At 38.3% G+C, this 25,117-nt stretch overlaps 2 protein-coding genes across 4 annotated transcripts in view; one reads left to right on the top strand and one right to left on the bottom strand.

Annotated features, from left to right (window-relative positions):
• LOC139966067 (uncharacterized) overlaps nt 1-5,717 on the top strand; it is a 79,144-nt gene extending 73,427 nt beyond the window's left edge. For both annotated transcript variants that reach the window (XM_071968718.1, XM_071968719.1), the window contains exon 6: nt 67-5,717. In XM_071968718.1, the coding sequence (XP_071824819.1) occupies nt 67-1,812 (1,746 nt within the window). In that variant the 3' untranslated portion in view covers nt 1,813-5,717. The remainder of the gene's footprint in view (nt 1-66) is intronic.
• A 2-nt stretch (nt 5,718-5,719) lies between these two features.
• LOC139966068 (macrophage mannose receptor 1-like) lies at nt 5,720-23,241 on the bottom strand. 2 transcript variants are annotated; one of them, XM_071968720.1, is made up of 15 exons: nt 23,109-23,241; nt 17,802-17,834; nt 17,131-17,291; nt 15,525-15,595; nt 14,883-14,977; nt 13,918-14,202; nt 12,468-12,622; nt 12,056-12,152; nt 11,400-11,647; nt 10,881-11,052; nt 9,801-10,061; nt 9,361-9,531; nt 8,996-9,181; nt 8,321-8,368; nt 5,720-7,192 (listed from the first exon to the last, which is right to left on the bottom strand). In XM_071968720.1, exons 1-15 carry the CDS (start codon nt 23,176-23,178, stop codon nt 6,984-6,986), a joined length of 2,262 nt encoding a protein of 753 aa, XP_071824821.1. In that variant the 5' UTR covers nt 23,179-23,241; the 3' UTR covers nt 5,720-6,983. The 2 variants fall into 2 exon arrangements, with proteins under 2 accessions (XP_071824821.1, XP_071824822.1); XM_071968721.1 differs by having other exon boundaries at nt 8,321-8,365.
• Between the last annotated feature and the right edge of the window lie 1,876 nt (nt 23,242-25,117).

Here is a 25,117-nt window from a genome sequence, read left to right as displayed (position 1 = left end):
AGGAAAAGCATGGTGTGAGTTATGATGTTCATCATCCTTACGGATAATTTCTTTTGTATTTTTCAGAATCCACACTCTGGCAGTCAGACCAGGATATCATCAACTCCAGTACCTCCATCCCACATTAGCAGAGGTTGCTCCACAGACACACCCCCACTGCCTCCAGTTCGCTGGGATAGTCATAGGCTGGAGGTACAACCCTTCTGTGTGGAAAACCAAACTGTTACTGCGACGATAGCAATGGGCAGAGGCTTGGTGACAGAGTACCCAGGACAAGATTTGGTAACCGAGCAACCTTCTGGCCACACTTGCGGCGAAGACGTTACAGTCCAACAAAACAATCTTGATAACCCAGAACTTTACATAACTGAAAACCCACTTGTTCCTCTTGCTGAAGCCAAGACACCATTACAAATTCACATGGCAACTCGATGCCCGGACATCGGTATGTATCTACCCGAGGACAGGCCCAACAGAGAAGCTAAGAAATTAAAGGAACCACAAGGTAATGCTATTAAGCAAAAATGTGATAGAGGGCGCCGTTCCAGCCACACAGGCAGTAGGGGTTTGGTAGCGACAGATGGAACCAGACCCAAGAAGGAAGGAGGAGGCACAAGAGTAAAGAGGAGGCGCAGTCGGAGAACACGTTCTCTCCAATCGGCAAGCAGTGGTTCATCTCGGCAATACTCTTCATCCAGTGACAGTGAAGAGGAGAGGCAGAGAGCAACTCATCCTCGAAGGAAACCACACAAGACCTGCTCCAACAGTGAAGGAAGAGAATGCAGTGATTGCAGGCTGCCCTCAACAACAAGTGAATCGACTATCAATCGTGATAGTGGTAAAAGCAGAAGCAAAAGTGGCAGCGATATGACTAGCTTTAGCAGGGAGTCGGTCAATCAAGGTTTGCTCTGCTCTGTCCAGCTAGCGTCTAGTGAACGGCTTACTCCTACAGACAATAGTTCCTTGGAAGAGCGTTTGATTGCCCTACGCCAGTCATATGAATCCCTCACGGCATCATCAACTCAGGGTACATTAGTTGATACATCCTCTCTCCGACCAAACTCTCTCGGATTGACTTCAGGTGTCAAGGACGCAAGTGTCGGTTCCTCTTCCCCCAATTCAGAGTTTAGTAATCCGTGGATTCTCAGAAGTCGTTCAAATACCAGTGAGGGTGTCTCGTTTGCTTCTTCTTCAATTACGCTGACCTCAGAGACGTCTGGGGCCTCCAGTGAGATGAAGTATAGCAGTGATATCACTTGCAAAAAGGAACCCATTACTACTATGCAAAATGGACTTCTTCCTCCTCTCCCAGTTTCATACCGTCACGAAAATGTTCAGTGGTCAGAAACGAAGAGCCCCCTCATCCTGGATAATGACACTTTACCTTTAAAGGAGGACAACACTCTGAAAAACTGTCTGAATGACTCCCTCCAATCAAAGCTGAGCTGTTTGTCAAATCTGGATACTACAAGGAAAGGCAGTTCAGGCAAACCAAGACCCAAGTCTGTGGCAGAGGTTAATCATGAGACAAGAGTTGGCCTGAAGCAGTTGCTGATGGAGATTGAGGAGGATGTTGAGTCACCCATTAAGACATTGCTGACCGATATCCAAGGAATGTTAAAGTCAGACCAGCATTGTCTGGTTGATCTCCAGCATAGTGCTAATATTGTTAATCATTTCCTGAATCAGAAAGAAAGTAACGTAATGAGTAGGAGCATGGAGAAACTTCATATATCGAACACTGCCTCTCAGATAACATCAAACACTGCAGTCTTAAAAAGTTTGGAGTCGGCCAAAGAGACAGTCTTGTAGAAAATAGAGAGAGAGGAAAAAGTTTAGACTTTAATTGCATGAAATGTAACCAGTAAAGTTTTGACTATGAATAAGTATTTGTTACTCCTTAAAATGATATGTAATTCTGAATAATTCATTGATGAGATTTCATTGATATGAATTATCAATTACCATAGCAATGCCATAATTGATGATAATCTGTTTATAATTATTAATATAATAATCTTAGTTCTTGATTAGTACCATGATTACTGACTGGGTATCATTTAGATCTGCTCAGATTGTAGGGGTTTCAGTACTGATATCATGATGTTTTGAATATCAGGAATGGTCTTCAGTGGAACTATTGATATCATGACTGATTTCATTAATATCATTGGTATCAGAACTGGCAAAACACATCTCATTGGTGCATTTGTTACTACTCTATTTACATTATAATTATTGATGTAAATATTGGTGCTATGGACATCAGAACTGATCTGCATTGATACTATGGATATCAGGAGTCAGGACTGATCTGCAATGATGCTATGGATATCAGGACTGATCTGCATTGATACTATGGATATCAGAGATGATCTGCATTGATGCTATGAATATCAGGACTGATCTGCATTGATGCTATGAATATCAGAGATGATCTGCATTGATGCTATAGATATCAGAACTGATCTGCATTGATGTTATGGATATCAGAGATGATCTGCATTGATGCTATGAATATCAGGACTGATCTGCATTGATGCTATGGATATCAGAGATGATCTGCATTGATGCTATGAATACCAGAGATGATCTGCATTGATGCTATGGATATCAGAGATGATGTGCATTGATGCTATGGATATCAGAACTGATCTGCATTGATGCTATGAATATCAGGACTGATCTGCATTGATGCTATGGATATCAGAGATGATCTGCATTGATGCTATGAATATCAGAACTGATCTGCATTGATGCTATGAATATCTGCATTGATGCTATGAATATCAGAACTGATCTGCATTGATGCTATGAATATCAGAGATGATCTGCATTGATGTTATAAATATCAAAACTGATCTGCATTGATGCTATAAATATCAGAACTGATCTGCATTGATGCTATGAATATCAGTACTGATCTGCATTGATGCTATGGATATCAGAGATGCCCTTTGATGCTATTGAAATCACAGCTGCAATTTTGTATAGATTCTTTTTCTTGGCCGAACAAGAAAGCCTCAGGGTAAAGGTTGAATGTTCCTATTTGGGTGTGAGAGCCTGAGAGGTGTGGTTTATTCTTTATTTCAAATTGGTTGAGCTTATGCACTTGCCACTGATCTAATGCTTGGTTATAGATTTACATGCAGTAAGTTATCATCGAAGAAATGCTAGCTAAATTGAAAGTGGAACAAACAAAACTGTGAAAGGAGTGGGTATTTGGGGTCTGTAGTTGTTTGGTGCTATTATTATGATTTAACAATGTCTTTTTCAGTTTCATTTCATTTAAGCAGGTTATGAAGTAATTTCTGGGTTTTCTGGCAGCTTTTGTCCTGTTCTTTGGGTGTTACTTGGTACTGCAAATACTAGTCTAGCAGAATAAATTGGTATCTCAAAACACAATATCAGAGTGAAGATAAAAATTGAAGAAATATAATATGTGCAGACTAAATAAAAGATTGCCTTCTGTTAACATGCATGTTTGGTTCTTTGAGAGTTGATAATTCCTGCAGACACAATACAGCTTCAGTGTCCTATATTAGTTTCATATAGAGTCAAATCCAATCAAAGTAAAAACTTTGATGCTGTACCGGTTGCACTGAGAACTTCCTAAACTTAATGCAGAAGGCTTTTCTTTTAAAGGAGTCTCACATCCCACATGTGGGGGGAGTGGTAACTGCAGGGAGGAGTGGGAAGGAGGGGAAAGGGGTCATATTTTCTGTCTTCTCAGGCATAATCCAAAGGCTGATCGATCGTCTTCCTCGTTGATTCCTAGCCTGTCTTCCTGGTTTCAATAGTAATCATGGATTTCAAATATTCAATCTATTTATTTCTATGAAAGTGTTGGATTTGCTAGCATTTTCTGATGGTAAATTTAGAATGATAATTTCTCTTTTATAAGTCCAGAGAGTATATGTCTCTAAAGTCTCCTGTAGTGGGGTGTTATGGCAACATTCCCCACATATGAATGTCTATGGGTGCCTCCTGTAGGGCGAATCACTACCTGCCAATAGTTACGGGTGAAGCAAAATTGGAGCTGCTGGTTAACCAGAGGAAGAATCTGAGGGCGTTTAGGTCATGGGAAGGTTGCCCAATAGGTAATCAAATCAAAGTATGAGGGAGCTTGAAAAGAATCTGACAATATGAACCACAACAAATAAACAATCTATTATATTTGAAATGTGTTTCATAGGAAATAGACAGACATTCTTCAGTTGAAAATTTGTTTATTGAGAGTAGGTTTCGACATTTATGTTTTATCAGCTGCAAAAGGCTGCTTCTCATTAATTTAGTGTTTGTACAATCGTTGCAATAGATTAGACATGTACTTCTTCATTTCTGTAATGTATTTATATCTCATCATGATATCACAAGCATAGAAAACTTGTTCAAAATATTTATGAAATTTGAATCCCAAATTGATTGGATGTAATTTAAAAGTTTGATCCATTATCTGACCTCGCTGAGAGTGTTCTTGTTTACAGAGATTGTGGCTCTGCTGTCTGTTAGTAGTGTGTTGTGGGGGGGGGGGGGGGGTGGGGGGTGATGGGAGAGAAATAATCAGCACACTTTTAGTAACTTCCAAGATTCAAGGTTGGCTCTGAACCATATTTTTAAACCAAACATATTGCCCAACACTGTTGTTTCAGCTATCACTGTTGGGTTGATTTAATGATCAGTCATGCAATATTTTACTATGCATACAGGCTTATCAAGTTAGGTATATCTACACAGGAAACAACCTGTCATAAGCTTATCTCAATTTGTGATCTCCTGATAACAGTGGAGGACTTTGCCAAGTTTTACCTCAAGTCGATTCACAATCTATCGACCTTGTTTCTTACCGCTGAAGTCGTTCAAACAGATAGTCTTAAATGTACGGTAAAAGATTCTAATATTAAACATTAAATTTAGCTTCTGTTTTGACATATTTGAGACTCCCATTTTGCACTGAATTACCAACAAGAGAGAGTTAAACCATTTCATAAACCATTTGCTATCAGTGATTTACTATATGCCCTGTAAGTCAAGTGGTTTTCACCTGATCATTTCCAGAATTTTTGGCCACATAAAAGTGGCTCTAAAGTGGCAATTTTCAGTATTATTTCCATTGTAGTGCAATGTTCATACATATTGACATTTACAGCTTCAACATGAAATTCATAACCAAGGTTTCCGAACAAAAGTAAAGTTTCATGGAAACCTGTTAGTTAGATCTGATCACAAAGCAAGATAAGTTTAACTCTTCTTTCTACTGAGGAAGCCGAACATGTGTTGTTTAAATCTTCAAGGTCTCTCCCTCCTGCTGAACCATTCAGACAGCTATAGGTTACCTATAATAGACTTGTTTATGAAATGTAATGCCCAAACAGTAACACAGTTGCCCTGTTTAGATTACATCCATTGTTATATGGGCCCCTTATTTGACTAATGTGGGTCAGACATTTTGTAGATGAATGGTATAATTAACCTTTAGAGTTGTTCTGGCTGGGTTGTTGTACAGTAGGACTGTTGCATGCTATTTATGTTGTCAGATCATATTCTTATACTGCTGATTGTTTTGTTATTCAAATTTGTGAAGACTGCCCTCTTTCAGTGGGTAGTTTGTCTTTATATCATACTTCTTTGGGTGTAAGATGCTTGGATTTTTGACAAGTTTCTCACATTTTGCAATAAGATGTAAACCAAATAAAATGGTAACATACACACAAAAATATGTATTTATAAATGTATTTATTTCAGATTTGTTCTACCTTTGTCCAGTTGTTATTAACTATTAACTGGATTTGACATGTTTTACAAAGAAATTTTTACACAAGTTGTCAATTGTACAAGAAGGAAGCAAATGAAGTGAGTAATATTTCATTTGACTCGAACCCAACTTTCAACTTTGGTTTATTTGATAGTGATCCTTGTGAAGAACAACTACCACAAGCAAGTTGATTTAGACTTGATCAAGTCTTTGGCCTTGTGTGTGAAGAAACTTGAAATCTCTGATATCTCCCAAATGGAATGAGATTTTTTTAGTCTTTGTGGGAAGTTGTTCAAGACAATTATCTCTTTCACATAAACCAATAATGATGGTTGGATTTGTGTCTCCTGGTTGTGGGAGGGAGGGGGAGGGGTAGGGTTCATGGCACTTCCCACCATCCCTTAGACCAATAGTGATGGTTGGGTTTGTGTCTCTTGGGCTGTGGGGGGGAGGGGGGTGTTTGATGCACTTCTCTCTGTACCCTAGACCAATAATGATGGTTGGGTTTGTGTTTCCTGGCTGTGGGGGGGGGGGTCATCGCACTTCCCACCATCCCTTAGACCAATAATGATGGTTGGGTTTGTGTTTCCTGGCTGTGGGGGGGGGGTCATCGCACTTCCCACCATCCCTTAGACCAATAATGATGGTTGGGTTTGTGTTTCCTGGCTGTGGGGGGGGGGGTCATCGCACTTCCCACCATCCCTTAGACCAATAATGATGGTTGGGTTTGTGTCTCCTTCAATTTCCATCACTTAACAGGCTAAAACAAGCTACTCCACTGTTAAGTGGGTTCCAATGGATTCTGTTTCATCTTTTATTTGCCTACAAAATGTCTAATATGGATTTATATATGAGGACAGCAGGACTCTACCAAGTACCTACATAGTACTTACCTACCCCCTTATATGGACTTGTACTTGATTATTTCAAAAGAAAGTTGTCTAGTCAAGCTAAAGCTCTTTATTCACATTGGATTTTAATATCAAAAAGCATAAACATTTATAATCATTGAATCAAAATCTGCTTTCAAGATACATAATAATATTATTATACATTTATTTGGTCACACATGCTTAACTGTCTTCTTGGCATGGTTTGACTCTTGATTTTGTCAGGTGCATTAACAAAATAAGTTCATATGTGACAAGGACGAATAACGTCAACTTCAAAAGACTTTGACCATTCATAAAAATGATGCATCAAATTTACTTCACAAGATCCGTGAGGATTAAATGATTCTGGCTTTATCGTCAACTCTCATTTGATCTCCACCACTGTCATAAGCATACACAGCATTCGTAATACTGGGTACCATACCACCGTCTCCAAACTTTTGAGAATTGCGACTTCTGACAACAAAAACCAGAAGGACAGCGACCAAACAGAGGAAAGCCAGAACCGCAAAGCAGATTCCGATGATACCACCCGTAGACAAACCTGAAAAAAAAAAATGAAAGATCATAGAATAGCAAACAATATTCATAAACAAATAGATGTAGAACATGTTTGGAAGTCAAATCTATTGCAAATACAGAAATTAAACAGGACAGGTAAGATTCTGGACAATAAATCTAGCCCATTACAGATATGTCAGATCAAAATTCATAATCCAGGTGAACAGTGGGTTCAGTCCTCAACTTGAGGTGGCATACTCCTATTAGCGTCTATATCAATCCACGGTAAGTGTTCTCCTTCACTGAGGAAAAGTGCCAATTAGGAGCAGGAGAACAACTTTTCTGCTGTTATCAATTAGGATGTGCTTTTTTTGTGGCTTGGATGTTAAAGACCATGAATGGAAGCACATGTGGTTAAAAAATTGGGTAAAATTGAGGCTAGTTTAGACCAGTTTAGCCCTCCCAGGAGCAGCGAACGAAGATTGTTTACGACTGAGTAAAGAGGTTTGTTTACAAGTGACGAAAAGTTCCGGCTCTCGTAGCAAAAAATCTGCATGGTCATGGTACGGAAAATTGATGGTGCCATGAAAGGCCAACTTGTCAGCTATTCAGTGATGGGTAGCGTTTAGCAAGTGAAAACTTCTCTCTAGACTTAGAGAAGACAATACTTTGTGATTTAGCGTGTAAGTCAATGGGCTTTTAATGGGCGTATGCTACCTTGATGAGCATATCCTAAATAAGGGTGAACCAAACATTAATCTGAAACTGTTGCAGTGGACTTTGCTGTGAAACTAAACTGTTTGCAACTGAGTCAAAATGGAGATTGAAGCTACACCACCACCGTGGGGCTGATAAGGAGTCTGTTTATATCGTTATACACAGTTTGTGTATGTAGGTGGTACAGATGTATTGAACCAACCATTCACACACCGTAGGTGTTTACAGAAGCCATGGTCTTCCTTTGCCACTTTTGACATTTCGACGTTAATAAATACCCACATAATATCAAATGCCAAATGCAATGGGTAATTGCACAGAATATGGAAATTTGATGATGCAGTCATGTTTGATAGCATAATACAGGTAGGTTCCCTATTTATCAATTTAGTAACGTTCTTTTTTTCCCCTCAAATCCCGAAATGCAATTTTTTTTTTTAAATATATCACTTGCCATCCTTTCCAGGCACTGGTGGTTGCTCTTCAGTGACTGTTGGTCCTGCTAAAGAAAGAACAAACAAAAAACATTTCACGGTATAGTGACATTTTGCTCTAACCCTTGTAGATAATTAAGGACCTTTGCCTTAGAGAAAGCATCATTGAATCAATTGTGCTTCTTCATATCATTACTACTTTATTTAAGCACCTTTGTGGTCCATTTCCAGAAACTACCCAGAAATCCTCAAAATAACATTGAAATTGATCAAACTAAAGGCATCCCTCAAAAATTCTAGTCCCAGCAATTATTAAATATTGAGAGATTAATTATTCCAATCAATGGTGCAAATTGGCACCACCCAGACACTTTTTCATATCACTATAAACATCATACATATATATACATATAGTAATTATCAACACTTTTCATTCCTTGCTAATAAAGGCAAGAGGAATCTATGTGATGGTGTGCGTGTGTGTGTGTGTATATACACTTGTGTGTATTGTGGCTTGTAAACATGGTAGGCCATCAAAGACATCATGGATGGACTTCATACTTGGCATATGGATCCACCTTATTGAGTACAATAAGTCTATTGCTTGTTGAGGTCAAAGTTCATTTGGGATCAGCAGAGGTCAAATTCTGAATATCTTTGTAAGCAACATAACATGTGGTGTAACAAGAACTTACCAGAGGATACAGTGGATACATGTGGTGTACTCAATTTTGGTGTAGTTCTTTCTTGCTCCTGTGTGCTCTGAGATGTCAGTTGAGCAGATTGAGATGGGGAAGGAGAAGAAATGATTGCACTGGTTTCTAATGGTGACGTTGTATAGGTATCAGTTGAGGTTGGTGGTCCGGGGGTTGTACCAGGAACTGAATTTGAAAAGAATCAAAATGTTAGAAATTAATGTGGTACACATGGAAAGGCTTACACAGAAAATCAATTCTTAAGAATAGCCTCTAAAATATGCCTTCTGTGATCTTGGTAATAGGGCAACAGGTATTTATATATTACATTACACTTGATATTTGTATTTCGTTCAATAACTCACTTTTTAATGTTTTGCAGATGTATCCTTCCGTTTTGATACAGTTTTCAACAGACCACTGTCCATATGTTGACCAGTACAGTCCACAATCTTTACCTTCCAAACCACTGACAGGCTCCCTGCTACCCCAATAATCATACTCTACTGGAGTGAAGTCCGTCCAAGAGAAGCCATCTAAACAAAGAAATCAGGGTAAGAAGAAAAAGATAAAGGTTACATAATTAAACTAATTGCTAGAGAAAGATTTTCTGCTATAACAGATATATGACCAGTTTATGGGTTGTGTATCCTAGTGAAGGTGACTGGTCTAATAGCTGATATGATTAATCTCATGTTGACAGCATTTACCACAGTTTGAGGGATTTGTAACTGCTGTGAGATATCCTTACTATAATGAGAATACAACTCTGCATAGCGAAGAACAAAATGAGAACAAGTCTTACCTTCATCGTTCCTATATAGTCCAAACCAAAAGAAGTCTTCTCCCGTTAGCTGTGTCTCAACTAACAACTCCACAAATTCATTCTCATCTTTAGAGTGTATGCTAACAAGTTCTGCACCTAGTATCTGACACTGGTCATTGGCTTCCTGCCAAGTAAAGCCCTCACCATCACCAGACACTGGCAGGTAACAATAGCTACCGTAACCTGACCAGCCACTGCTGCAGTATCCTGCTACTTCAGCGGGAACTGTTGGTTTTGAATCTGAAAAACAAAACACCACATACACACTTATCAAAAGTCTCTTTAGAGGAAAAGGAACAGCATGTACAGTCACCTGAAACTTGAGGTACTTTTGAAATCTTTACAGAAGTTATATTTGTACCAGATTTAAGAGAATTCATCTGACTAGGAGAGAACAGATTTGGATTAAACAGTCTCTCTATCATAACTATTGCCGATAAGACTTCTATGTTATATTGCCATGTGTTGTAACTTTATAGGCATGAGAGCATCTTGTGCTTTTACAATAGTCTAGCTTAGTAACTGTTTGTCTTGTGATGATGTAGCATTAGTATACCAATTCATAATCACCTTCTTCAATTCTATTAAAAGATATGCAAATTAGAAACTAAACTTCTCTGATTGGTGGAAATCAACATGTGACAGAAACCATAACAGTGATGTGTTCAGTCTCGTTCTATAGATCAGGTTGCTTTAGAGGTATTTTTATATGCCTCCTTTCTTTAATATATATTTGGAAGTTAAATTTGAAACTCATTGATTCATGAATTGTTTTTGCATCTTGTTGTTGTTGCTTGCCAAGCCACAAACATTATGCTTTCTCATGGACTGGAGTTGGAGCCACTAAACACTGTTCACACATATAACACTGGTGAACGGGGAAATCATGTCACAAGTGTAACCATTCAACCACAGCATACAGAAATTTAATAACATCAAGCAAGAGGTCATACTTTCTGTTACATTAATGAACAACTCTATACTTGAAGGAAAAATAGACTTTTACGAAAATTGTCAATGTTCCAGACACCATCTTCAACAATCGACAATTTCACTCACCAAATGTAAATTTACAAATTGGAAGCTTTGTTTCAGTACAGACTGTGTCATTCCAGCTGCCATCCGACATCATTGCGACACATCCCTCCTGCAGACCCCGACTGGGCTCATTGTGTCCCCAATTGGTATACCAAACAGGCCAGTCATCAACCCACTTGTAAATACCATTGTGCTGCACACAAAAAATAATATTAATAACAACTTACATAACAAAAATTGTCGGAAATGACAATAATGAATTGAGCTTTATTACATTCATGCATTTGCACTTGATGATCTAGTTCATGTCAGTTCATGGTTTGAAATGTCTTTCACCGTACAACTCTGGAGACATCAATCCAGAATGCAAACAGAATACTTTGTTATTGGAGTGTTTTTGCCCTTCACATTCTGAGAAAGGTTACACAGCTAATTCAAATTCAATACTCTCAATGATTGGAGTATTGTTTCATTAACGAGACTCACTTCTCTTTAATAGAGTGAATAATCTTCATCATATTTTATGTTGAGAAAACAAACCTCTGCATCAGTCAAACCAATCCAAGCACTATCTAAACCTTTGTGAAATATCATATTCTCGAGGAAGGCTTCTTCATAACCATCTACGACAGTCGCCAAGTTAGATACCAGATCCTTACAGAGTGTGACAGCCGAATTAAAATCTACTGGATCTGGATCAATGTAGAAACAGGATTCGCGGTATGGTTGAAAGTTGGGCCTCTCGCAAATGGAGATAACTGGACCCTCAGTATGGAAGTATGATACATCTAGAAAAGGAAATTTAAAAAATGAAACAGAATTGATCAACAGTTTGTGAGGACAGGCTGCAAAGCAAGGTTAATTACATTAAAACTGAAGGGGATATTTGATGAAATATCTTGACATTAGTAGCAAGGTTAAATGGAAAGTGGAAGCATGTTTAAGCATATCCAGCATGGATGTACATGATAATGAACATCTTGTCCTTAGAGTAGTAGAAAATAGTGCAGCACACTCTGTGGTTACTTGACTGTACCTGTTGGTTTCTGACATGTGCTTGAATGTATATATGATATCCACAATAGTGTATGACACTCTGTGCATACTTGACTTTACCTGTTGGTTTCTGACATGCAGTTGAATGTATATATGATATCCACAATAGTGCATCACACTCTGTGGTTGTATGGCTGTACCTGTTGGTTTCTGACATGCATAGCCTCCAAGATAGTCACAATCATCATCATTCCAACGACCAGCCTCATCAACGTTGTTAAGAAGCTCGACACAACTCTACAGAGAAAGAAAAAGAAAGAAACTCTGATGACATTTAAGGCAAATTAAGTTGCCTTTAGTTTGTTTTGGAATTTTACTTTGGAAAACACAGATTTTTCCCCTCCACAAATCCCCACCCTAATTAGAGGAAAAAAATCCATTCATAGAAATGTAGATCCATCTTACATCTCTCTTTCCTTTGTAGAGTAACATCTTCCTTTCCTTTGTAGAGTAACATCTTCCTTTCCTTTGTAGAGTAACATCTTCCTTTCTTTGTAGAGTAACATCTCCCTTCCCTTTGTACAGTAACATCTCACTTCCATTTAATCTTACCTTATTTTGTGTTTCGCCATCTGGTTGATCTCGAGCCCATTTAAAATAATCAACAGGACTGCCGTCTTCCCACTGAAATGGTCCTCCATTATCCGAGAACATACCGACCCAGACATTAGCAGTCCCTGCCAACAGAAGCTCTGCCACCAGTAAAGCTGTGAGGATAATGTATTAAGTTTACCTCAGCTGGAACCAGCCTATTACGATCTACAATCATTGTGTAATGCTAATACGGATCACGGAATAGAATGGCCTTCCATATAATGGCTTGGAACCCACTGGCTTAGACATGCCATTCATAACTTGTACTGAGGATTCATCCAATGCCCAAATGTGACAGTGTTTTCAAGGCCCCAGTCCCGTAATGGTCCAATTCCTGAGCCAGTAGCAATCTATGCCGCAATTGGCCCATGATTACAACTGAACATGTTGCACTTGAAGTTGTAGGTGAGACAAATGTGACACTTGCGTACACTCTCAGTACTGTGGCATTCACAATGAAACTTCTACTATATGAATTATAGCAGAAAAATAACTTTTTTTTTTGGTGATGTGGAGTCAGCTTGAAGTCAAGGAAATCCTCTTCACACCTTCTTTCTTTCATGTATTTGCAACAATTTCTACAAAGTGACCTTAGCCAGCACTAGGTCACACACATCGGCAGTCAAACTGGTCAATACCTCCATAGGCAAGCATAGGTTTCTATTTCTATAAGTTTGTTCAAGCTTACAGTTTGTTATTATTGTACTCAGTTGATCCCACATACCAAGTGTGAGTTATTGTACTATTAAAGTTGATCCTACATACCAAGTATGAGTTATTGTACTAAATTGATCCCAATACCAAGAATGAGTTATTGTACTAAATTGATCCCAATACCAAGAATGAGTTATTGTACTAAGTTGATCCCACATACCAAGTATGAGTTATTGTACTATTAAAGTTGATCCTACTGTACATACCAAGTATGAGTTATTGTACTAAGTTGATCCCAATACCAAGTATGAGTTATTGTACTAAGTTGATCCCACATACCAAGTATGAGTTATTGTACTAAGTTGATCCTACATACCAAGTTTGAGTTATTGTACTAAGTTGATCCCACATACCAAGTGTGAGTTATTGTACTAAGTTGATCCCACATACCAAGTGTGAGTTATTGTACTAAGTTGATCCCAGTACCAAGTATGAGTTATTGTACTCAGTTGATCCCACATACCAAGTATGAGTTATTGTACTAATTTGATCCCACATACCAAGTATGAGTTATTGTACTAAGTTGATCCCACATACCAAGTATGAGTTATTGTACTTAGTTGATCCCACATACTAAGTATGAGTTAATTTACTAAGTCTAGCTCCTTTTGACTTCATTTTGACACAGTTAGTTGTATTATATTTCGTTTTGCTGATGTGATATTGCGAAAATGATGAATAAAATGTTACTCACATTGTTCTGCTTGAGTGTGAATACTTGCTAGCTGGGCATCCATATCTTTACAACTTTGGTTAGCATCAACCCAACTCTTTCTATTCGCTTCAGAGTACCCAAAGACTTCAAAGCAGGAGTCCCCTACTTGTATCCATGGTGATGGACAGAAAGACCCTACCGGTGGAGAAACCTTCCCTTGTGTCTGGGTTGTCAGTGTTGTTGCTGATGTGGTTGTGTCTAGGGCTTGTACTTTACATATATACGAGAGGTTGGATGCACAATCTTCTCTAAACCACAGAGTAGCTGAAAACAGGGACAGTTATTTGAATGAAAATAGTTTCCCAGCTTCCAGAAAGCAGACAGTCATTGTCATGGTTACCATGATAATTCTAGCATCTTCTTTCCTCTCTGTGCTTTTGCGACTAACATTTCAAACGGCAATAAACTTATACAAAACTGATCCAACTTACATCAAATTGATCCAAACCATAGATATCACTAATCACAAGAGATTTTACACTGCACAAGAACAGTGTTATACATTAATACTGGTACCATATTTGGCTTCATTTGGAAACCCCCTGAAAGACAAAATATGCTCCCCTTGTTGTTGCCCCAATCAGCGACAAAAAACTTTGTTACTTCATTTTATAACAGACTGCACTCGTGAGAATGCCATGTGATGAAGATTTGGGACAACTCTTCCATTCCCAAATCCTAAAGCCGCCCCTCCCACCCCCCCCCCCCACCCCTGGCTCCTCCTCTCCCAATCCACAATTTCAAATACTTTTGAATGTCACTGATTCCAAATGATAGCTAAACCTAAATTAAATATACTTGTTAATTTGAATGTGAAGCTGTTGAAATGATACAGTCTTGGACTATCTGACCACCCCTAATAATCAGCCCACCCCTAAAAATCAGCCCTGGTATGTGGAGTCTATTTATCGTATAGACGTTAAATGGTAAATGCATCTTCTTACTTGTTCCATTTTGCTTAAGGTAAACACATGTGTTGTTTGCATTGTCATCAGCTGGAGCAAAGTTCACATAATCTGCTGTACTGCCATCACTCCACCTGCAAAGCAAATGTTTCAACCATTTTAGAAGCTGGGAAATGTGTGTACAAGAAGAATGTCTCAGGAGTAACAAGATTTTAAAATGATTGCAAAGAGCTGAACTTTAATCATTCAATTAATGAAGGAGAACTTGATGTTAACATGAAAGTATGAAAGTCTACTTGGTAACTAAAGGCTTACCCTGTTTACAAGGATTCCAGACTTTGACCTATGTTGACATTTGACCTCAGCCAATTTACCTGGCATTTATACTCACCAAGGTGTTCATACAATCCTACAGATTCCAAATTCCCAGTTGGGGCAATTTATGCTATTGTACTTCAAAGCATTCTTATTGATAGTATTAATTTCATATATTTATCAGATTAAGGTTACTTAGGAACTGGTCATATTGTCAGTACCATTGCTTTGAAGCATGATATGAAAGGACAGTATAGAGTGGTATTAGCATTAGGAAATGGTCCTGACTGGCTGATTCCACATAATCACTTATGCATATTCATAAGTTTGAATTAATTAATTCAAGATGTGTATTACATAGCTTACATGAATACCCCCTCCTGAATTTTGTCGGACAGACCAATCCAAAACTGTTCATCTTCCTGTTCAGGAGTGAGCTGTTGGAAAGAGCAAACATAAGTCATTCTAAAAGGTGAAATCGAAACTAGGAAGACAGCAGTCTAAGCAATTCCTTGCTATGCTTTCTGTGAGCACATTCAATATATTAGCACAGCACACAAGAGTTTAAAGCTTTGTCATTGTTGACAACAATGTGGACAACAGATCAAATATACAGTTTTAGTCAAGCTTTACATTTGTGTTTTAAAAATTTTCAGACCTCAAATGACCTCTGACCTACACAAAACAATGGGTTGTTGTAGAAACAATGGTGAATGAAAGTACAAAGTGGAAGTGAGTACAACAATAGGCTAGCAATTCATGAAAGTTACAAAGCTTGAACAATTCTTCTAGATTACTAGGCACACAGTATTTCTTTGTGCTTGGTAGCATAATTGGAAATATATTTTATCATCACATCAGATGATAATCTTAGTAGAGCTTCCCTACTGTTTTAACCATTAAGCACAAAATATGGGGCTTGGTAAAAATAATCAGTGCTTTGATACTCAATAGTAGTATATTTAAATGAATGTCCAGAGCTGTTTCATTAATGACAGATTCCAAAAAACAAAACAATACTTCACCAAAGCATATACAAATATGATTCACAGATTGAGAGAAAATTACATTTGAAATTGACCACAAGCCCCCAAATTTATTAACGGTACGAACATGGTTGCGTTGTCAAGGATTCACTCTATGTCTGTATTTATTCTAGGTGGACCACGGACCCCACACAGACACTGTACAGATGCCTTTCACCAAAAGTATAGGGGCTGAAATAAAGACTTCAAAACATCCCATTTCACTCCTTTCCAAATTTCTGACACTGAATACCTTGTCATGATTTGATTTCACCTTCATGCCAAAAGTTTACTTAAATGCAAAGACTAGAATTAAATAACTTCAAAGGTGAGCAAGACTCTCAATCCTATTGATTAATTACTGGCCTTTACAGTAGCTTGGATAATTCTCTTTATTTAGTTCATTAATAATTCCCATGATTTCTCTTACACTTAATTGTAAATAAAAATACTACATATTTAGTGACACTGCATTGATGTCAAATGTTCTGATATGTTCTTACACTGTAATGGGTAGGAAGGTTTTTATTATACCTGGTAATAGAGGTTGTAGAAATATGAGGTCTGCAAAGAACACGTTGAGACGTCATAATCACGTTCCTACTTTTAATGCCACAAATCCTCATTTATGTAATCTTGGACCTACTCCTGCTCATGTCATATGTCCACTTCAATCATAAGCAGGTCATGGAATAAGTGCCCACTCTGGTGTGGTTTGACTCTATATCTGTTCAGAAAAACCTCATACATGGCAGTTTTGGATGTGATGAATAGGGTCCGTGTTTAAGGATGTTTTACAATAGAAAAAGTTTACTATTATTCCTGTCAAACTAAAGAGCAACCAAAATCATCTACAACCTTTCCTCTGCCACCCCCTCCCTCCCCCATCAAATTGGCTAACACTTCAATAAACAGAAGAACCAATGATGTATATGAAAGTACATTACCACGGTAGAGATCAAAAACTCTTCTTCAGCTTGGCTGTGTGACCAGTAAAGATGGCCATTGTTGTTCAGACAGGAATTTTCACCTTCTTGCCATGTTGAAGCGACTGAGAAAGTTGAGTAGCAGTATCCTGCATACTTTGACCAGCTACCCTCTGGACAGCCTGGAGACGAGAAACAACAATGTTAAGTCTTCTTGTACATAGGATAAAGATCAAATGTCTTGGCTTTAAACTGAGGAACTGAACAATCTGCATTTGAGTTTTACATTATTTGACAGTTAACATATTCTTCAAACACAACTTGTACTGTACTGACTTGTTTATAATTGAAGGACTACATACTTGCACATGCAAGTACAATGTTCAAACAGTCATTCATTTAACATATTGTGTACATTTATTAGTATTGACATCATGAAATATATGTACCTATGACCTACATGGATTCCTCACATGCTTTTAAGCATGGTTCATTACTTGCAGCCATATCATCTTGTTTCTCATCACTGTGTCCTCCATGTTGAAGTCATTCCAGGGGCCCACCCTAAAAATAATTCCTGTGTTTATTAGAACCAATTGTGCCATCCAGCCCTTATTGGTGCTACCTAATAGACATAGTCATAGTAAATTCAATTAAAGCCTAAAGCCATGGAGGAGGTACTGTAACCTTACCAGGATCAGCACTGTAGATTTCAGGTAAGCAACCTGTGAAAGATAAAAGAAACATACTGTAAGTAGAAGAGAAATAACATTAGTTCACATTTACAGGTATTTAACATCAGTTACAAAAGCCTTTTGTGTTACATTAGTGTTGCACTATAAAGAAATGTTGCTGATATTGTGCAAACAGCACAAACGTTTAAGAATAAACACTGTTTGTGATTTCCGTTAGAATGTTATCAACTATAAAACTCTGGAAAGAAATCTGCAATTGATGATAGTGATCACACTAGCCTATTATTCCAAATTCTACTTCTCATGTCGGAATGTAACTTACCAGCTAAGATCATTAAGTACTTAGTCTAGCATTATACAGCCTTCTTGTAGGTGATATTGCTGAAAGGGTACTACTGTACTTGTGCTTTGAATTGGGCCTAATTTTAAAGTCTTGAACTACATTCTGTGAATGAAGTTTTCCACAATCCTTAAGTACTGTTTAATTTCTAAATCACTATTATCTGCCAAATGTAATGTTCACACCCAAAGAGCTTCTTTTGGACTAAATGAGACTGTGTATCAATCCTGCATCTGTGTATACAGTAATCTATAAATGGTCAACCAATTTCTGTTAGATAAAATGTTTTGCTTTATTAGCTTAATACTAGAATAATATGTCAACTCTGTTAGCATATATTCTGTACTGGTGTTAATTCAATAGCCAAAAGTGGAGTAATGTATGCATATTAGTCATAATATTGCCCCATCAGGATAATGGTTGTTGTAGGTAGGCAGTAAGTTATAACATTTGCAAATTGTGTGAGCTGACAAAGAATGGCAGCCCAGTCTTAAATCATTATTTTACAGCTGCTTAACCAGAATTATAATCAAGTTTAGTTTTAGTTTTAGTAGAAAAAAAAGGATCAGGAGGGACACTTAAGTCCCCATCAAGGACCCTATAGAGAGAAAAAAAACTGAAGTCACAAACACTCAGACCCGATTACAATGCTTAAAGTGCTTGTCCAAAGCATTCTTAAACCCATTGACACTACCTGCAAGTACAACTTTCTCAGGCAAACCATATTCCACTCATTCACAACCCTATTAGAAAAAAGTTATGCCGAATATTAATCCTACTATGTGACTTTTGGAGTTTAAGACAATGACCTCTGGTACAACTACTGTTAGCAAACATGAAAAAGTCGGTATAGGATAAATTGTCGAAACCATACACAATTTTGAAAACCTGGATCAAGTCCCCACATAACCTCCTAAGCTCCAGTGTGGGTTAGGGTTGTCAAATGTAAAGTCTTTTTTTTTTAAAGTCAATTCACAAGTCATGTTTGTCTCAAGTCAAGTTCATCTGATTTTGTATTCATCACTTCTTGAGTTGTTACGACTCCATGTTTTTCAGTTCATGTTAAGTCTAACTTAGGTTAGGCATATCCTAGGCCTAACATTAGACCATAGGCTATGTTTATTGTTAGGTTAGGTGTATCACTTTGCCATGCCCATTATTCTCGTGGAATGGGTCCACGTTATAACGTACACGTAGGTACGCTTAGTAAGTTCCTCGTCTGATTCTGGAGCCACTTTCTCCACTGGCAGAACTAAGATGTTACTTGTAATCATTGGGAAAATTTCACAGCTTTGTCGCGCTCCAGGTAACTTGCGTCACGAAAATTGAGACTCTTCTTGAAACATGTGCAGTGTTATGATCAATGGAAGAAGCAACAAGACTACAGCTACGAGTTTCGTGGTTGACCTTGCAGTAAAGCGTACATATCATGCGTCATTTATTTTTTAGAGGGATTCACATCACAATTTAGTTTAGTTTTAGTTTAGGGGGGGGGGGGGGCTGGGGTGGGGCTGCAGCCCCCAACCAAACATTTTTGAACAAAATCGGGCAATATGCTGAGAATTTTTGGGGCACCAAACTGAAAGAAATATAATTCGCAATGTGTTTTTCAATGGTTAAACTTATATTATTATCATCATTATTATTGTACCGACTTCCCCAATAATTCTAACCAAATTGGAACGGTAATAACACGGCATATGATTGTATGTGTTTGGCATGCGATGTAATAACCGATGAATACCTATATGATATGAACACTGAGATTTTGAGGGCGCGCGGAGCGCGCGAAAAATTTTGGTTATATTTTTCGGGCAAGTCGTTACAGCCCCCCCCCCCCCCCAAATCAAATTGGTCTCCTACGCCTATGCTTACAGTCTTGTTTTTGAGACCATATCCGTGTTAGATCTTAGATGAACACCTGCTTTTTCTGGCCTTCTCTTTTCGATAAGTGTTCAGAGGATAACGAGGCAGGGGTGTGAATTCGCTCCCATTCCTGCTCCCGGGACCGCCTTTTAACGTCCCCATCCCACGGACGAGAGTGTATCCCCGGCATCCGTGACCATTTTCTCAAATACCGAGGTAGGCAAATACACCCCATTCTACATCACTGCAGTGCAGCCATGATGACGAACAAAGTTGTTTCGAAACCAAGTTTAGAACAGAAAAAACCTCTTTTCCCAAGTTCACAAACCAGAAATACCAAATCCACGGAAGACTCCGCACATCAACACTGCAATGCAGCGATTTTGAATAGGTCAAGAGAATCTGTCTCCTGGCGAAATTTTGATCCTGGAACCCAAAGATTGTAAGGCGGACACTCTAACCGCTGAACCAAGCATTTGCCTAAATAATTGATTATTATTTATTTATTGCTGTCAATGTTGTTGTACTTAAAATGTTGTTGATATAAAACTGCAACTGTGTTTGGATAAAGTATTCTTTTTGTTGATAGATATTACGATTTATACATTTTGAACAAGAAATCGTTCTCGCCAGGGACGTTGCCAGGCATTAGGGGGGCACCTAATATTTTTGTTCAACCTCTCTTCGTGTCGCCATATGATTATCATCTCAATTGCCATGCCATCATTATTCTATATGTCGTGGAAGTGGTGCATGGAACGTCTCCCCCTTTTCCCCCTTTTCTTTTAATGTTGGTTCAATCTTACGGGAATAAACATTTGACAAGGACTCTTCACATTACATATTCCTTAAAAATAAACAAAATTTGGCTATTTGATGAAACTTGCTGTCGAATGTCAGCAGGTGCGAGCTCACCCGTCGAATGCTTACCTCCTTATTTAATTCAATAAAAGAAACATAGTTTTGGCGCTAGGTTGGTTACTTTTCTTTTCACTATCGGAGTTACCCTTGTTTTTCCTTTCTCTCTTGTCCCCACCCTACATTGTGTATAAAACCGGAACAACAAACCTTTATTTTATCATTAGTTAAATATCGGCCGCCTTCATGCCTCAAATTTGATCACTTTATCGAAACGCAGCCACGGGCTCAGACAAACACTGAGCTATGAGTTTGGGTTGATCTAGAGGCGATCCCGGATGTAACTTTCTCACCTTAATGCATGCTGTAAGGTAATCGGGCTATCGTTAGAAACAGAGAAACGGGCTGGCTTTAACCTAGTGATGACTCCTTATAACAATTAATGCACTTAAACCGGTATGTATATGTACTAAACGTGCCATCAAGTGCCCAATGGTCGAACTTTTCATGTTGATTCACTGTGCCAAGTTGGACGACATTTAATAAAGTTTAGTTTAGTAGGGCGAAAAGGATCAGGAGTGACAATCGAGTCCCCATCGAGGACCCCATGGGAGAGAAAAAAACCCGGAAGACACAAAACCTCAGACCCGATTACAATGCTTAATTTAAAGTGCTGGTCCAAAGCATTTTAAAACCCATTGTACAAATTCCTCGGGCAAACCGTTCCACTCATTCAAAACCCTATTAGAAAAAAATTATGCCGAATATTAATCCTACTTTGTATCGTCAGGAGTTAAAGACAATGACCTCTTGTACAACTGCTTTTAGCAAACATGAAAAAGTCAGTGAAGGATCAATTGTCAAAACCATACACAATCTTGAAACCTGAATCAAGCCACCACGTAACCTCCTAAGCTCCAGTGTGGTTAGATTCAGCAGCTGAAACCGCCTATAAGGAATATACTTTAGGGAAATAATCATCCTATATAGTCAGTGGCGGAGCTAGGGGTATTGGTCAGGGGTGGGGGGCAAGAATGGTCTGTAGGGGCGCTTTCGACACTATCTAAGCGGAGCACCACCACAGGTTGGCGCGGAGCGTACAGACATTTTTTGAGTAAAGATATTCCCTATGATCGCTGGAAATGACCCTTTCCGGGCCTTGCTAATTTGCAGATAAACGAAGAATAAATAGGTGTCGTCGCCCTTTTGTCAGAAAATTACACCAACAGAATATGACAAATATCAATAGGTAGATGAGAGCGCAATAGAAAGTCAATAATCGCAAATAAGTAAAAAGTAGTAAAAAGCTGAAAAGGGCGCCAGCAGTCCATTTGAGTCCGTCAGGGGGGGGGGGCATCCGCCCCCTGACTGTATGGACGCTCCGCCACTGTATATAATAACCCTCCTCTGGACCTTCTCAAGTACTTCCTTATCCTTAGCAAAATAAGGGTTCCAAGCTTGCACAGCATACTCCAGATGAGGCCTAACCAACTGCTTATAAGCCTAACAACTATGTCCTCTTCCAAAAAACTGAAGTTCCTCTTGATCATAACATTGACCCTGTACGTGTTTATAGTACATAGGCTAACAGTGCAGCCGATTCACATGCTAGTAAACAATACAACTGTACTGCAACATAAAAAACAAAACAATATAATTGTTATCAAAGTATATCATTGTACCATATAATAGTTCATACTATATGCAACAATATGATTGTGGATGTTTCTTATTATGGTGTATATGATACAATATTATTGTACAAAACTATGTGAAACGGATAATACTATGACCATTATTATGGATGTTTTACAGTATATTATTACGATACAATATGATTGTATGATACTATGTGAATCGGGTGAACAGTGAGTCGTCTTTCTATATCGGGCTTCATAACTATATCAAAACATGGAGGTCAATATTATGATGTCATAAAGTATATGTGTTCGACCGACTTCCTAATACGGAAACAGTTTCAGGAATGTTATGTATACATTAAACAAGCTTGTTTGTGTCCACACACAGTTACATGTTTAGCAATAATGTTTTTTTTCTTCTTTCTAAATTTAAGTCTTATATACCATTTATGGTCCAATTAATAACACAGTTTACACTATACCCCATTGATTACGTTCTATCTTCAGTAGGGCGAGGGCAATTTCTTAAATTGAGACTCAAGTCTATGTTATAGCTTAACTTGAACGTACATGAGTGAATAAATCAATTTGAATACTCACAAATAACCAATAAAAGCTCAATAAATATCGTTATTGTCCTAGTTTTTCTGTCATTGTATCTGAACGCCATGATGTTTCTTTTCTTGTAGCTTTTATTGTTGCCGTGTCATTGAAATTGTTTATGGAGTTTGTAAGCACTTACCTTTGACTCAAAAGATTACTTATTAATTTGCTTGAGCAAAGGTCGATCACTCGTAAGTATTCAAACACCGCAGTAAAGAAGTACCATTATTCGAAGTTCATTTGATAAGATGCTAATACAGGCAGCTAGCTTTAGTCGTATGCTGAATGTTATCCGTGTGAACTGGACACATTTTTCCACTACTTCATGATACGCATATGTGCATACATTTGAGTAGCCTGGGAATTCGGTACAAGTCATATAAGTGCATATGTTTAGGTCTTCATAGAAGTACTATAAGTGCAATCGTGTAGGCATACATAATAATGTTTTTTTTTTCAATGTCTCTTAGCTGGAGTAATTGACATTATATACTTTTAATATGAACTTATCAATTTTCCGACTATTTTCTGACGGCAATTTACAATTATTCAATTGAGTAACTTATAATTATGCCAACATTCTTCAAGGAGAGGAGGGTGAGTAATCATCCCGAGAGCTGTATGTTTGTATGGTGGCTTCCCCATCTTCAAACGAGCTCCGAACCTCATCCTGATTCTTTATGCTAAAGGCCCATATAAACGCTCACCCGCCGACCGTGTGCCACTATCGGTCAGCATGAGGGACCAGTATACAATGTAAATAAATCAGTGCTTAACTCTTACCTGATGGCATAATCGGTAAATTTCATTTTTTTCAGGGATTGTTTCATCCCTTCAGTGGGTGGGGGTGTCATGGAATGATGAGGACGGTTGCTAGGGCCTGAGAATATTTTATTATTTGTGTTATTTTCCTACATAAATTATACATAGTGGAGTGTTAGCTCAGTGGTTAACGCCGGTGCCTTCCAATCATAAGGTCCCCGGTTCGAGCCACCCCAAGATTAATGTATGTCGTCCAGTTACAGAGCTGTTGACAAATAATCATTGACGTTAAATATGAATGAGAGGAAGCTGGTCACTTCAACCATATCGCCCAACTACCATTTCGCCCAACCAGCCTGGTCATTTCGCCCAACCAGCATATGGTCATTTCGCCCAACCTTGTTGGTCATTTCGCCCAACCTTGATTAAACATTATACTTCAAAATGATACGTTCGGAAATTGTTAACGTTACTAACGCGGGATACGAACCGAATATTAAGGAAAGTTGTAGTCGTGGAAACATTGATACAGTGGTTACATTGATTCAATACTTTAATATTACGGACGGGTTTTATATATAGGCCTATATATATATTTTTTTTCAATTTAGTAAGGAAACGTTCGGGAATTGTTAGTCGGTAGGATGGATGATCAGTGTTTTAGGGGTTGGGTTTGATAGGTTTTTATGGAGACCGATTCCCCTTTATTTGTATAATAATAAAACTTCCATTGTATGCGTAACCGCCTAAAGTAGTGTAATCCTTCCATTATACCCGAAATAACTGCTCAGACTCCGATCAATATCGAGCGGACCTCACTTTATTTACATACCACGAAGTAATATAACCCAAAATAAATCAAATTGAACTAGTGAAATAGAAAAAGTAATTATTCTGATTGAATATCAGTAAAAATATGGTTGGGCGAAATGACCAACAAGGTTGGGCGAAATGACCATATGCTGGTTGGGCGAAATGACCAGGCTGGTTGGGCGAAATGGCAGTTGGGCGAAATGGTTGTTGGGCGAAGTGACCAGAAAGCGAATGAGAGACTGACTCCGGTCAGCTTGCGGCTTTGATAAGCCAATGAAGCTTCTTCTCGAGTTCCTGCTTGCAGGGCAGGATCTAAAATACATACATGCATATCGTATATACAAAACGAATCATAGGAAAGTTGAAATGATTTTCAGGTGCTGAAGTACGTTAGAAAAAATGCAATGTTTTGAAAATCTTTACGCGAAAAC

The sequence above is a fragment of the Apostichopus japonicus genome, chromosome 4, assembly GCF_037975245.1.
Source record: "Apostichopus japonicus isolate 1M-3 chromosome 4, ASM3797524v1, whole genome shotgun sequence".
NCBI lineage: Eukaryota > Metazoa > Echinodermata > Holothuroidea > Aspidochirotida > Stichopodidae > Apostichopus > Apostichopus japonicus.
Note: the sequence above shows the minus strand (reverse complement) of the source record. Positions and strands in the feature narration are given on the sequence as shown.